At 31.5% G+C, this 15,080-nt stretch overlaps 1 protein-coding gene across 1 annotated transcript in view; it reads right to left on the reverse strand.

Annotated features, from left to right (window-relative positions):
* Positions 1-15,080, reverse strand: part of AGPAT5 (1-acylglycerol-3-phosphate O-acyltransferase 5) — a 68,937-nt gene that overhangs the window by 48,580 nt on the left and 5,277 nt on the right. Inside the window, exons 2-3 of the mRNA XM_074209525.1 lie at positions 10,501-10,570; positions 2,420-2,535 (exon numbers count right to left, since the gene is read on the reverse strand). Of these exons, the coding sequence (XP_074065626.1) occupies positions 2,420-2,535; positions 10,501-10,570 (186 nt within the window). The remainder of the gene's footprint in view (positions 1-2,419; positions 2,536-10,500; positions 10,571-15,080) is intronic.

Raw genomic sequence — 15,080 nt, forward strand, 5'->3', positions numbered from 1 at the left:
TAACACTGGAAAGGGAATTCTCTTAAGAAAAAAAAACAGTTCTTAATCTTGAAGGGGGGGGGATAAAAGTGGAAATAAAAGAGGGAAGAAGTTGAACCTAATGTTAAACTAGGTAACAGAAGAGCAAAGTGTGGTATATGAATGTGCTGGAATGTTACTGTAATGGAAGAAGTGGTAAAAGAAGTAATTTCATTATAATTTATATAAATAGCAAAATTACAAAGAAAAAACTTTTAAAAGACTGATCTCTATCCACGTTCCTGACAAAGAGGTAATAGATACAAGACATATTTTTGGAAGTGACTATTATTTGAATTTATTTTACTTGATTTAAATGTTTATTTGTAATAAGGATTTACCCCAACTCCCCCCTCCTATACTCTGTTGGCTTCCTCTAAGTTTCAGCTAATGTCCCACCTCCCCAGTCCCTTCTTCCGAGACTATCTCTAATTTATCATGTATGTATGGATGTGTGTACATAGTTTTTTGCATGTTGTTTCTCCCATTAGACTGATAGCACCTTCTTTGACAGCAGTAACTGTTTCTTGCTTTTCTCTATTAACCTCATTATTTAGCACAATGCTTGGTACATAATGCTAAATAAATGTAATATACTATACCTATTTCACAAGATTGCTGTGAAGATTAAATGAGAGGCCCAAAAAGAACTGTAGAAAATAATCTAAATACATCATTACTAACTATGATACCATTTCACAGGGTTGTTTTAAGTATGTTTTCAGGTGTATACATGTGTGTGTGTATACACATCCATACACACATATGCACATACATATTTTTAACCACAAAGCACTATATAAATATAAAATAGTGTCATTAATAAGGGTAAGGAAAAGAATTCCATAGGACAAAAGGAAAACCCCACATTTTGGATCAAAAATAACAAAAGAATTTACAAATATACCATCATCTACTAATTATCAATAGGTATCTTTTTTAAATATTAACATAACTATATAAGAGGCTACTAAAAACTACATTAACTTTACATTTCATTGACAAAACTATGGTAACTCAAGTGTATTATTTGCAAACTCAATTTCAGCTGGTGATCATTAAACGTTTCTTAATTTTGACACTTTGATGTCACAAATTTGGATGATATAATAGCATAAAAGGTAAATAGAAAGAATGGGAGTTTTGTACTTAGGAGCTAAAAAGCACTGAGTAAGGAGATAAAAATAACTTGCAATCAGAAAGAAGTGAGTAAAAACTCTGGTGTAATAGTAGGCATTATTGGCGAAACTGATATAAAGTAAATTTAGTGAATTATTTAGGTTTCTTTTTCATCTTGGCAATTTTGTCCCAAAATCTTAAGATAATTCTTACTGTCTAGGACAATTTGTTTTGTTTTGCAAGACTTCATTCCCAGGCTCTGTTGTTTCCCTTATTTTTTTCTATTTCTGACCAAAAAGTTATTTTAGTCAAATTCTATACAGATAAAACAAATTCCAAAGAAACTGCTTACATATCCATTATATTGGGAGCTTTTAATAAAAAAAAGTTTTAGCTTTATCAATAAGTGTGACTAAATTATCAATCAAAGATGAGGATAATAGCTGTTATAAAATAACTAACAATATGAACCTATGATTTAAGTTCCAAAGTAGTTATTTCTTGAAAATATACATACACATACACACACAGTAGAGGAACACATAAATACATTTTTGGAAGGATGCAAAGAGAGTAGGGAACTCTCAATGAGGAAAAGTTTCTCTCTTAATACATATTTTGCACATGCTTTATAATGTAAGTATTAAAACAAGGGTTCTTAGTCTTTTTTTGTCATGGACCCCTTTTTTTGCCAGTCTGATGAAGTCAGTGGCTCACTTACCACACATAATTGCTTTTATTTGCCAGTAAGATTATATGGGTTTCGATATTAAGAAATTTGGGGAAGTATATGTTGATCATTAAAGAGGAAAACATAGCATAGCACAATGAATGAAAAATATGTTTGGAAATATAAAAAATGAAAAATAAGTTTAACTGAGATAATTAAATTTATGAATGACGCAAACTAAAAAGCTATTATTCATGGTATTAATGCAAAACTTTTCCACTCTGAAATTTTTAAGATGGAAAAATTAAAATATGGACAGGTAACAAGGGAAAAGCAACTGATTACTCAGGGACATATAATCCTATAGAGCATTCTTTTCCTTTACCATTTTATTCATTAAGATAACATTACATTAAATATCATACCTTCACAATTACTTTTACCTTTTATATATATTTTAAAGTTTTAAACTTACTAACATTTCAAAATTCTTTCAAATCATCTACATATACCATTTAGAAAGAAATGTATCATAAAACTATTTGTTTAAAATAAGATGCTGGACCTAGAATAATACCTCAAAACTTGAGACAATAAAGGAAAAAAAATTACCTGAGAAAAATACCATCCATATAATGGAAGCCACTTTAAGCCATTTTTCAGAACATAGCGTACATGTCCCAGAGCATTCTGTCTGATTGCCAAAATGTCAGCAACAATCCAGTCAACTGCCAAGACAAACCCAAACTCATTAGTACAAACTGCTTGAAAAGTTGCCTAAAGTTTCACCTACTCCATAAATTTAAACAAAATAATGATAAGACATAATTAACAACTTTAAGTATAAGAAACATAAAATAGCCCCTAAAGGAAGCAAAATCCTATTTCATATTTTTTTGTAAATATAGGAATTCAATGGTTACATAAAAACCCCCACAGTCATAAATACAACTTGCATAAGGGACAAAAAATATAAAAATACGGCAAAAAATTTTTCTCTTCTAAAATGGAAATGGAAAATAATACCAAAAAATGTAAAACCTTCTGGGGCCTTTTTTTTTAACTGACCTCTGATTGAAAAATTCAAATGAGATGCATAACAAAAGATAGCCTAGCTTTACTAAGGATTTGTTGTACACAAACCCATGGTAGGTGATATGAAAGAACATAGGAAAATATAGCCCCCTCCTCCCTTCAAGAAGCTTTTATTGAGTTGAATATATAATATGTGTCTACATTATAAATATATAAATGAACTGAAAATACATTTACAGGGCAAAATATAAACCAAGTATAACACAATTTAGTACAAAAAGACAACTGATTCTAAAAAATGTTAAAACACACAGAGGCATATGGTCTGGTGAAATTAATAATAGAAAACTTTAAGGAAGTTAAAGGAAAAGGAAAGGGTAACAGGATAGTATTCTAAGTAAAGGGAATGTCAAATATATAAGTACAGAAATGTACAGTAAATACATATAATGGCAAGTGAATTAGCTTTACTTAAAGAGAAGGTCTGGAAAAAGTAACAACAGGAGATAAGATGAAAGGTGCATAAATGATATATACCCCTAAAGGATAGGGAGAAACTTGGATTTGTTAAAACAAGGAAGAAATTCTTTAACAAGAGAAAAACAAGGTCTTTGCTTGAAAAGGCTACTTCTATTAGCTGGGCATACAACTGAATAAAAAAATATACTGAAAGAGAGAAGACCAAGAAGTTGCTGCCACAGTCTTAGCATAAGATCACAAGGTCACAGCTATGGAAATAGGAAGCAAAGAATCAAAAGTACTGCATAAAAAAGTCCTAGATGCAAGAAATAAAGCTAAATATATATATATATATATATATATATATATATATATATATATATATATATATATATATATATGTATATGGTAGCCACAAGATTAGTTATCTTACTGGAATGAATGAAGATGAGTGTATTTCGTCTGAAGAAAAGTCTCAGGGGTCATTGAACCCTGTCTTCAAGCATTTGAAGGTCTGGCATGAGGGAGAGGAACTAGATTTTTTTCCATTTGAACTTTATTTGACAGAACCAAGAGCATAGAATAAATGGAGCAAAGAGGATAAATTGAAGTTTGACGTTTAACAATTAAAACAAAGCTTGAAGGGTTGAGGGGCAGTTGGGTGGCGCAGTGGTCAGGAGTACCTGGGTTCAAATACAGTCTCAAACACTTAATAATTACCTAGCTGTGTGGCCTTGAGCAAGCCACTTAACCCCATTTGCCTTGCAAAAAACAAAACAAAAAACAAAACAAAACAAAACAAAAAACAAAACAAAGCTTGTATTCATGGGTTAAGTTTAATAGGAGTTGGATTAAGTGGTGATTAAGGTACCTTCCAATTTTCAAATTATAGAATTCTTCTCTAGGAGAATCCATAATCTGCTCCACAGTCTGCTCTTACTGAATTAATAATATTTTTAAACACAGTACTTAGAACATGGTACAATTTTGATGGGTTTACTTGCCTGATTTGCCTGATATCCAGTTTTGTCACTCTCTCTCTTTGTTCCTACCCCCTCAACAATCCTGAGAAGGCATAGATATTCCCAGAGCCCAGTAAGTAAAGCTCTTTGATACACATCCTATCCATATGACACTTACCAGCTGTGTGACCTTGCACAAGACACATAACCCTAATTGCCTCATAATCCAGGGACATCTCCAGTCATCCTGATCCATATCTGGCCACTGGATCCAGATGGCTCTGGAGGAAAAAGTGAGGCTGGTGACTTAGTACAGCACCCCCTCACTCAAACCCAATTCATATGCTTGTCATGGCATCACCTCCTTGATGTCATGGTCTTCTTCAAGGACAGAGGACAAACAGCATCATCATTTGATGGAAGAAATTTTGTTTTGGGATTTTTGCTATTGCTGATGTATCTCAGATCCCTCAGAGAATAGAAAACAAGAAGACATAGTAGAACAAACACTGTAGTCAAAAATCTGGATTCTAGTTCAAGCTTTTCTATAGAGTTAAATGATCTCAAGTGACTGTTAGTTATAAGGTTATTTGTCTAGTTTTCTTGACAGCTAAGAGTTATCTTTCTCTCTACAAAATGTTGCCACATCCCATCTTGAAGCACCAAACAAACTGATGAACTAAATTATTTCCCTTCTCTCAAATACAGAGTACATAAAATGTAATTTAAGCCTTTTCTTGTTGACTTAGGGTCACAAATTTTGAAGTAAAACAATTTGATAGTTAAAAGAACACTGGGCTAAGAGTTAAAACAACTGTAATCTATTCTCATCTTGGTCTGATACCAACTGTGGTCCTACACAACTTAACTTCACTTCTCTCACCTTTCTTTAATCTGAAAAATTAAGGCATTGGGTTCAATGATTTCTGTAGTGTTTGCAAACCTAACATCTATTATTTTCCTATGGGTTGACATAACACCCTCAGCTCCTATATTAATATATAGAGATATGGGCCCCTTTAGACTGCAGGAATTATTTTAGATCTTTTTTTTTATACTTTTCCTCCCTCTTTCCATGATACTAGAAAAACAGTTATCACTTTTCACCAGTATGCCTTCCCATAATGATGTTTCTTCCCTCAATCACTGTAAGCTAGCAAACCCGGAACAAAACCTTCACCCTGCACAAATTCTAGAGAGCAAATTAGTCTTTGAATAAGGGGGGGGAGGAGAAATTATTTCTATAAAGTACAGTTTGTGACATACATTTTTGCAGTTTAGAGTCCTTTTTGCTTCCTTCTTGAGTTCTTGTTTATGTCCTAAAGTTCTCAGATAGCTAAGTAAAGTCTGTCTATATTAATTATTCATCATAAGTTCACATTAGGGTTATCAACTGATGCTTTGGGTAATATTCCCCAATATTGACTCAAAAAACACACTTCCTCCCTGAATAATTTTTGCATTTTTTTCTTATAGTGGTAATACAGGGAAACGATATGATAATATTATTCATATTTACATAGTGCTTCTAGCATTTAGAAAATGTTTCTCCCAAAGAAACCCTAAGTTATCATTCCCCATTTTGCAAATAAGAAAAAAATTCAAGAGTGAAGATTAAGGGACTTGCCCAAGATAACAAACCTGGGTTAAGTTTAGCACTTAAGAGTCCTCTCAGAATCTGCTCCAATTTGTCCAAATATAACCCATTTCACATATCCTATATTCTAGTCAAACTGACATATTTACTTTATACAACACTATGTTGTCCTGCTTCTAATTTTTCAGACTGTCCTCCATACAGAATTTTCTTTCTCCTCATCATACCCACATCATCCTTTAAGACTCTGGACAAGCAGGTTGTCCCCATACCTCTACTGATTCCTTCAATTATTAGTGTTTTTCCATCCCAAAATTATGGTGGATATACTTTTTTAAATTTACTCATCTTTGTCCATGTTTTTCCCCATAAGAAACCAAGCTCCTTGAGGACAGCAACTGATTTGTTTTTGTCATGAAATAATCAGCATCTAATATTTTGCATGTTAAATTGTAGGTATTTAATAAATGCTTGCTGAACTGAATGAATAGCTATTATGGGACTCAAACTTAGATCTTCTAGAACAGAATCCAGGGTCTAACTAATAGGTAGACATTCTGTTTTACAAAAAAAACCTTTTTTAATCTTCCTATGTGTTCATACTTTTAAAAGATTAAAAATTAGTGGCAAAAATTGAGAAATAAGACTGAATTGACTGAATAGAGGAAAGGAAGCTAAATGATCAAGGACAATAAGAACCAAATAGCACTTGAGAAGGTAGGGAAATTTCACAGAACATCAAGGGAAAATAAAACATATCAAAAGTTAAATAATGATTAATTACAATAAAAGTGATAAATGGACAGGAGGATTGTGGACTTAAGAAGTGATTTAGTTAGAAGGATTAAGAGGGGAATACACATGCATACACATACACACAAATTATTATACACATGGTAAATAAAAACTTTTTACATATCATACCAGAATGCATGTGATTAAAACTGTAACTTGCATAAACATTCAGTGTAAAGATAGAATTAAGTGTCCAAGACTAGCAAAGAAACTTATATAATAGTTAAGATGTTTAATGAGTTATGTTATGGGGACCATATTGTGATGTAATTTTAGAACTTCTAATGTTTTTCAGAGTTAGGATCTGAACTAATTCAAAATTGGGTATGCTACAGGCAACTAGAGATCCTTCTCCAGAAATGAAAAAGACAGATGCTATATAGTACCCTACTTCCATTTAGGATGCTAGTGAGAATTTTCAACCTCCTCCAGTAACTCCTGTTCACTTAAGTTTCTCCAGAATGGCACTTCTTTCAACACTATCAGCATACATGAAGAGGAAAGCAATTAAACATTTTATTCAAGCAGTCAAAAAGCTTTAATTAAGCACCTACTATGTGTCTTCATAGTAATAAGGAGAAGGGACACAAATTAGGAAAAAACTCAGTCCCCAGAACTCAATGAACTCAAATTCTACCAGCAAATTACACATACAATATAAGGCAAGATATGAAGATATCAAAAGATGAGTCAGATGAAGCACTCCAGGAAAATTCAAGGAAGAGAAAACTTATAGCAAGGGAACTAAGGATGGTTTCATAAGAATAAGAAAACAGTAGAAATGAGGAACAAGTGCATTACAGGAATGAAAGTAAATGCAAGTAAGTTCAATTTGACAGGAATATTGACTGCTTGAAGAGTGTAATTAGACTGAAGTTCAGCCTGTCAATCTATGGAGTTCGTATTTGATTTCAAAGGTAATGGGTAGTCAGTAAAAGGTTTTTGAAAAGGAAATGACTTTAGGAAGATGACTTTGGAAGTTTTAGGAAGGATAAAAGTACAGAAAAAGACTGAACATAGAAAGAGTAGTTAGGTTATTACAAGAGGTGATGAATGTCTAAACTGAGATAGAGGAAGAGGCTGAGGCCTGAAAGGACAAGTTTGGCAAAATAGAAAATAGAATTTAGTAATTGACTAGTTATGGTACAGAGAAAGGGAACAAGTCAAAGATAACTCTGAGATAACTACAAAGAGGATGGCATCAAAACCTATTTTCCCTCAGATATCCTTAAAATTGTCTTACCTAAAAACTGGGCACTAAATAGTCTAAGATAAACTAAGCAAAATATCATTATGAGATGGGAATTCTAGTGCACCTAGCAAAAAAAACTTAAGATACAGTTTTAGAATTTATGCCTGCTAAGAATTAAATGGATTTCCATCTTATAAATGATTTTGAAAACTTAGGGAAATAAATCCACCCTACATTTGCTTGAGGTAGTAAGTGCCTTCTATTTTCATATTGATATTCTAACAAAACTATCAACTACCACCTGAATATTAATGGTGTAATAATGTATGTCTAATAACTGTGCTAATAGAATCAAAATTAAAGTACAGAAAACAAAATATAAGGCAGGTTTTTTATGAAGTTATCAATCATGTCACATGGGTATTTTCAACAATAGCAAATACTGGTAAAAGCCATATAGATCCTACTGGTCATATTAATTAGGGACAAGGAGAATTATGGATAAATTAAGCTTAAATCTTCATTTTAGCCTAGGACTTCAAATTATTCTATCAATATTGTCAGCATAAAGCAAAAAACAAGTAACTTCACCTTTTATTTCCTTTATAGCTTCATTATGGTAAAAGTGCCAAAGTTATCCATACTAAGTGCAAAAAATAGTGATTCCACATTGGGAAGAGGAATACACCAGACTGCCAAAGAGGAGGTGAACTGACCCAGGTTGGAAATGGAGCAGGTCAAGAGTTTCCATAGCAATCAGTAGAATCAGGCCCATTAGTTACTGCAAGAAACATTTCTGGAGCTCTAAGTATCTTTTTAATCAAAAAACCATGAGAATTAAATGGAAATTGAAGCTATGTCATCCAAGGCATATAAAAAGAAAAAGGAAAGATTTTTTAAAAATTGGACTCATCTTAAATTGTACTAAATTATAACAGCAAAGCAAAGTACTAAAACAAAATGATATTAAGTTGTAAGGAAAAATGAAGTAGATTTTTAAATATAGCAAAATTCTGTATGGGCAAACATTAAAAACTCCCCTATTAGATTTTTTAATTAAGAAAAAAGAACTCTCTCATAGCAACCTATTGTATCTCTTTTCCTCAAGATTTTAAAAGAAGCATGTCTGGAATAATTGGAATATTACTATCACTGAAAGCTGACAAACGAATTGAGGATCAAAGTCTTTTTCAATTTCTAGTCATTGAACTCAAATTGTGAATATCTATATGCATTTGGATTGAACTAAAAATATCCTATTGCTGCAAAGCTTATAGAGTTATCCTAATAATATTGCTTATATATGTCTTAAGACAAAACCATTCTTTCCAAATATTTCTGGCAAAATACAAAACTGATAGTATTTTTAAAAAAATCAAATACAACAATGAAAAGTCTTGAATACTGTATAATAACCAAACTTATTTCTAAAGAGATAAGAAAATTTCCCTCTCTCCAAAAAATATGTGTGAGGTGACTCAATGTGGAACAATACATATCTCTATGATTCAAATGATGTGTGGGTAACTTTTGCTGCACAGATTTACTTTCACAATTTTATTTTTATTTTGTTATTGGTTCACTGGCTAGGAAATGGTAAAAGGATATTGTCTGAATTGAAGGTGATATTAAAATAAAGTGTGTCGCAGCAGCAAAGGTGGTACAATGGATAGAGTACCAGTCTTGGAGTCAGGAGGACCTGAGTTCAAATCCCAGCCTCAAACATTTGATACTTAATAGCTACCTATGTGACCTTGGGCAAGTCACTTAACCCTACTGTCTTGATAAAAGCAAAGTATAACATTAAAAATTTTAAGATTTTTTTTAAAAAATTGACAAGATATAGATTTCTCACAAACATCACTGTTCTGCAATGCCAACTTCTTCATTTTTGTATAATCAGACTAGAGATGAAGAGAAGGTTCAAAGCCTCTGATTTCACTGGTACAAGGGAAATTCAAATGAGAAAATTCTTTCTAACAAATTAATTGGGTAACTTCATTACAATTATAATCTTGCCTAGAACACTGAAATGTAAGTTACTTGCCCAGGTACATACATACCCATTATATATCAGAAGCAGGACTTAATCCAAGTCTTGCTGGTTCTCTGTCTCTCATGTAATAGAATGTACTTATACATTACATCAATATAAAAGTATAAGATTATTTTTATACATATATACATACATCTAAAGTAAATATAATATTCTTCCCAACTCATGGCGGGGGGGGGAAGGAATAGTACTTGGGGAAAATCATCTGACAGAGAGCATAGAAAACATTAAAAAAGTGTTCATCCAAACACAAGAAGAAATTTATCAATTATCACAATGTTTCCAAGGCATGTTTGATTAACAAGTTTTTATAGCTTTCTAAAAAGGCCTTTTGGATAACACATTAACTGACAGTGATTTCATATAACATAAATATCCAAAATAAAAAGGGGAAAGAGGTTTAAAAAAGAAGTTTTAATATCCCTGATTTTTCAAAAACATGTATAATAAGAAAAACAAGTTCAGGTACATCTGCACTCAATGTATACATTTTATATAGTTTATTTAAAAGGTTAAGAAAGAGAGACCTATTTTTACTACACTTACGAACCTTAAAAAAAAAAATAAACCTAGTTTGCAGACAAACAAAATACAAACCTGTGCACTGATGATTTGATAAATATATTATATTTTCTTTATGTTTTGGCAAATCCCCATATAGAATTATCTAAAAGATAAAACAACAACAAAAAAAGAAAACATTATTTTCTGGTGTTGTAGTTTTTAAAATGAACATTCAACACTTAACCCTACTAACTGAGATATAATCCCCCCCCTCCAGAAAAGAAGTACTAACAATGACACATATGTAACAAGACATAAATATAAATGTATACAATCAACAAAAATCAGTTATTTTAAATCCATAAAGCCAAAATAACACTTAAAAAAATAGACAGGTTATATGTGTAAAGGTGAAATAATGATCAAAACAATCATTTCTACTGTCCTCTCCTCACACAAAGGATACTTAATAAGTTATCAGACTTGGAAGTCAGCAATCATCTTGGCTTAATTCTGCACCTGCCACTTACTACTTCTGGGTCAATGGGTACATTATCTTAACCTTTTATGGGCCAACTCGGTTTCCTTGGTTTCCTCATCAATAAAATTGAAATAAGAACATCAGTATCTATATCACGGGGTTATTTTGAGAATCGAATAAGAATGTATAGCATTGTGCTAATTTTCATTACTTAAATGCTAGTAATCAGCATTTTTATTATACTATTTATACGGAGAGGAACAGAGAGAAAAAGAATCATCTACAGAAGCACTAAATATTTAGAACAAGAATACAACAAATAAATATTCAAACTGTTACTTTACTTTTAACATATTCCAGAAAAAAAACACATGGAGACTTTTAAACAATAAAATGATGTATTATTTAGAAATAAAAACCAAATAGGACTGTTTCTCAACCTTGACATGTAAAAACTGCATTTCTGGCACTCACTTCAAAGTTTTATGTCTAAAATTAATTATTCTTGGAGGAAAGTGAGTGTGTGTGTGTGTGTGTGTGTGTGTGTGTGTGTACAGAAACAGTTAACTTACACATACTTTATATTTAGTTTTCTGGACAGTATATTCACATTTAAACCTTTGGGGTTAATTAATTCAATCCAAATTCCTCCCTTTAGAGACATGCCTAGACCCCATGAAATATTTTGCCATAGGTTAAAAGCAACACCTAAACCACAAGAGACTTTCAATTCCCTTTCTTGCCTGGTGATTAAAGGAAGAAGCCACAGCCTTTAAAGACTCAATAAGCTTAAGAAATTCTTTATATACTATACATCACTTAAACAGAAACAATATTATTCTAATTACAGCTTAAAAAATACTCATCTTTTTATAAGGATCATCCCATCCCCAAAGAAGCAAACAAATTTTCACTTAAATCATTTGAGCATTACCAAGGTAAAATAAATTCAATTGGATATTAAAACTACATAAAGACATAAAATCTACCCACTCTATAGACTAAAAAGAATAAGGGATGGGGGGGGCGGCGGGAATGGACACAGCAACTTTAAATTCAGTGTAACAATATCGTTATTCAATTGAATTCTTCATAACCCTATTTGGGGTTGTCTTGGCAAAGATACTGGAGAGATTTGCCATTTCCTTCTCTAGCTTATTTTTATAGATGAGGAAACAAATAAACAGGATTAAGTGACTTGTCCAGGGTCACAATGCTAGGAAGTATCACTGGTTTTCCTGACTCCAAGCCTGGCACTCTATCCACTTCACCACTTAATTGCCCAAATGGAAATCAATAGAATAGTTATGTCTCTAGGATATCTAATTTTAAAGTAAAAAAAAAAAACCTATAAGAAATATAACTGGAACATAAAATTAAAGCTGACAGAGAATTTAGAAATCATCTAGTCCCATCCACCTCCTCATTTTATAAGGAAACCAAAGGACGAAAGATTAAATGGCTGGGTCAAAACTATGCAAATAGGGGTGGCTAAGTGGCATAGTGGATAAAGCACCGGCCCTGGAGTCAGGAGTACCTAGGTTCAAATCGGGTCTCAGACACTTAATAATTACCTAGCTGTGTGGCCTTGGGCAAGCCACTTAACCCTGTTTGCCTTACAAAAAAAAAAAACACAACAAAAAACAAAAAAAACTATGCAAATAATGATAAATTTTGAACTATGATTTAAAATCTGATCCTTAATTCAAAATCTATAGCTCATTTCTCTATGTAAATTTAAAAGTTGTATGGCTTCAATAATACTCACTAGACAATTTTCCTGCAAATTAAATCCTTTCCCTTATATGAACACAACTCAAAAATGTCTAGCAAAATTCTAGACAAGTTGCAAAATTCAAAACATTACTAAACATGTATACAGGGGTAAAATCTTAACATCCTGCATTTCATGGCATTAAAAAAAATAAAGAGAATAGATTTCAGTTAGTTAAGAAAAGCTCATGAAGTATATCATCAGTTGCTACTCTTAATAAAATCCTTAATACAACCTTAATGAGGGTTATACATTCTCTCAAGATTCCTTAACATGCAACTATATCTGGACTTTCCAGAAGTGCTTTGCAGTTATTACACAACAGAGGATGGTAGACAAACCCAACAAGTTCACACTTGATTGAAATACTAAAATAATTTTATCAGAAAGAGATTTTTTCTTAAAGATTATTTGTGATGGATTCTATACCTCTTCCTTGAACTAAATGATTATTTGTCAATTACTTTTAAAACTTATTAGCAGAAATGGGGTAGGGACTTTTTTTGTTACGATGTACAAAGTAGAAATATATGAGGAAACCAAGCTTGAGATTAAAAATTACAAACTATATTATCACTTCTAAAAATACTATTCCCACTAAAAGGATTAATTAAATCTCACAAAGTAAATAAGATGATGACCAAGAAGAAGCAAATACTAAAAATGCTTATAAAATCAAAGAAAATTCACAATGTCTTTTATCATTTGAGTAACATTTATAAGTCTAAAAACCATAGATATAAAAAAATTCACATACCTATGCATAATATTAACATAATAAAACATTAAAATTTCCCACTGTAGTTAAAATTCCTAAAATTCCTATTTTACATTTAATGTAATTAATAGAATCACAAGGTTTTTCAGTGTTGATTGTAATTTTTAAGTCATCTCATGAGGGAAGTTACTGAGCATTTTAATATTCAATGGACAACTATTACCTCCTAATTAGAAATATTGGTGATTCATGGTGATTGCAACTGTAGTTGCAACTTTTTGCAATTCTTTTTCACAGCACAATACTCAGTACCAGTCATATCCACAGATAATGCAAACCAATTAAACATGTAAATCCATAATTAAACTTTATTTCAGAAAACCATAAGATAACTCTGTGGATCCCTGGGGTCCCAAAAAGTCATGCAAGAACCACCATTCTGTGTTGCTTCCAGGCTTTTTGGTGAAGGCCTTTAAAAGTATTGTTCGTTTAGTAAGAATTCATTTTTTACCTAACATACACAAGGTACCTAGAAAAAAAAACCTAAGAAGAATATTTAGTTATTTTATTAATACTAAAGAATAATTATCAAATTTTTACCTTTCCTATCAAGGACAAAAGTATAATTCTGTATCATTTCTCTTAAGACTTAAAGACCAATTGGAGTTTATCATTCAGTTTATACAAAGTGACTTATGTTCTTTTGGATCTGTTATGTCCTATTTAAGAAAGTGTCATTTTGCTAATTAAGATGTAAATAAAAGCTTACAACTTGTTGATATCAAGTTCTATTATTCTCTCCCAAATTAAATAATCTCACCACCTTTTAAGACATTTACAAGAGAACAAAGAATGAAATTCATTGATAAAAAAAAATCATAAATCTCCATACTAGGGATACTATATGTACATCATTTCCTTTTCATCAATGTAATTTTGATAAAGTTATTAAATATAATTCATAAACTGTGCAGTATTTATAAAGCATTAGGGCATACTCAAAAAGAAGGGATTCAGCTTTAAATCACAGTGTCAACTTCCCTAAAGATTCATAGAAACATCAAACATTAGATTTATCTGGGTTTTTTTTCTCCCTTCTTACAGATCAATGTTTAAGAACTATTTTCTAAGGTATAACACTTATAGATCAATTTGTTTTTATATGAATTTTAGTTCTAAAGTAAAAAACAAAATAAACTCATACATGAGAAAATGTAAAAAATTACTAGAGTCCCACTGATTCACAGAAAATCATATTAAACATTTCCTGTATACTTTAAGTGAGATACAATTTTGAAATGAGCATAAAAGTGTACATAGTAGAAAAGAGCACTGGGTTTAAATCTCATTTCTGCCATTAAACTCTCTAGACCTCAGGTCCTTTCTCTCAGAGAGGAAAACTACATTCTGTACAGATTCCTTCTGCATCTAGATTCTATGATTTGGGTGACGGCAATCTAATTCTTAAAATGCTTCCTTTACTTTTATCATTTACATTAAACTTTTAAAATGGTGAAATAAGAACTTAGTAAGTTCTTTTATGCTTTTTAAATTACTAATGTTAAAATAAATCAGATGTGAAACTACAGTGTAACAAATTGAAAATTAAAGAAAAGCTAAAACTAATTTTTTCTTTTTTTTCTCTGTAACTTAAAAGCATATAAATTGGTTGAACTGGGAAGAAACTAGAATCCAATGTC

Source organism: Macrotis lagotis, chromosome 1 (genome assembly GCF_037893015.1).
Source record: "Macrotis lagotis isolate mMagLag1 chromosome 1, bilby.v1.9.chrom.fasta, whole genome shotgun sequence".
In the NCBI taxonomy this organism is placed as follows: Eukaryota; Metazoa; Chordata; class Mammalia; order Peramelemorphia; family Peramelidae; genus Macrotis; species Macrotis lagotis.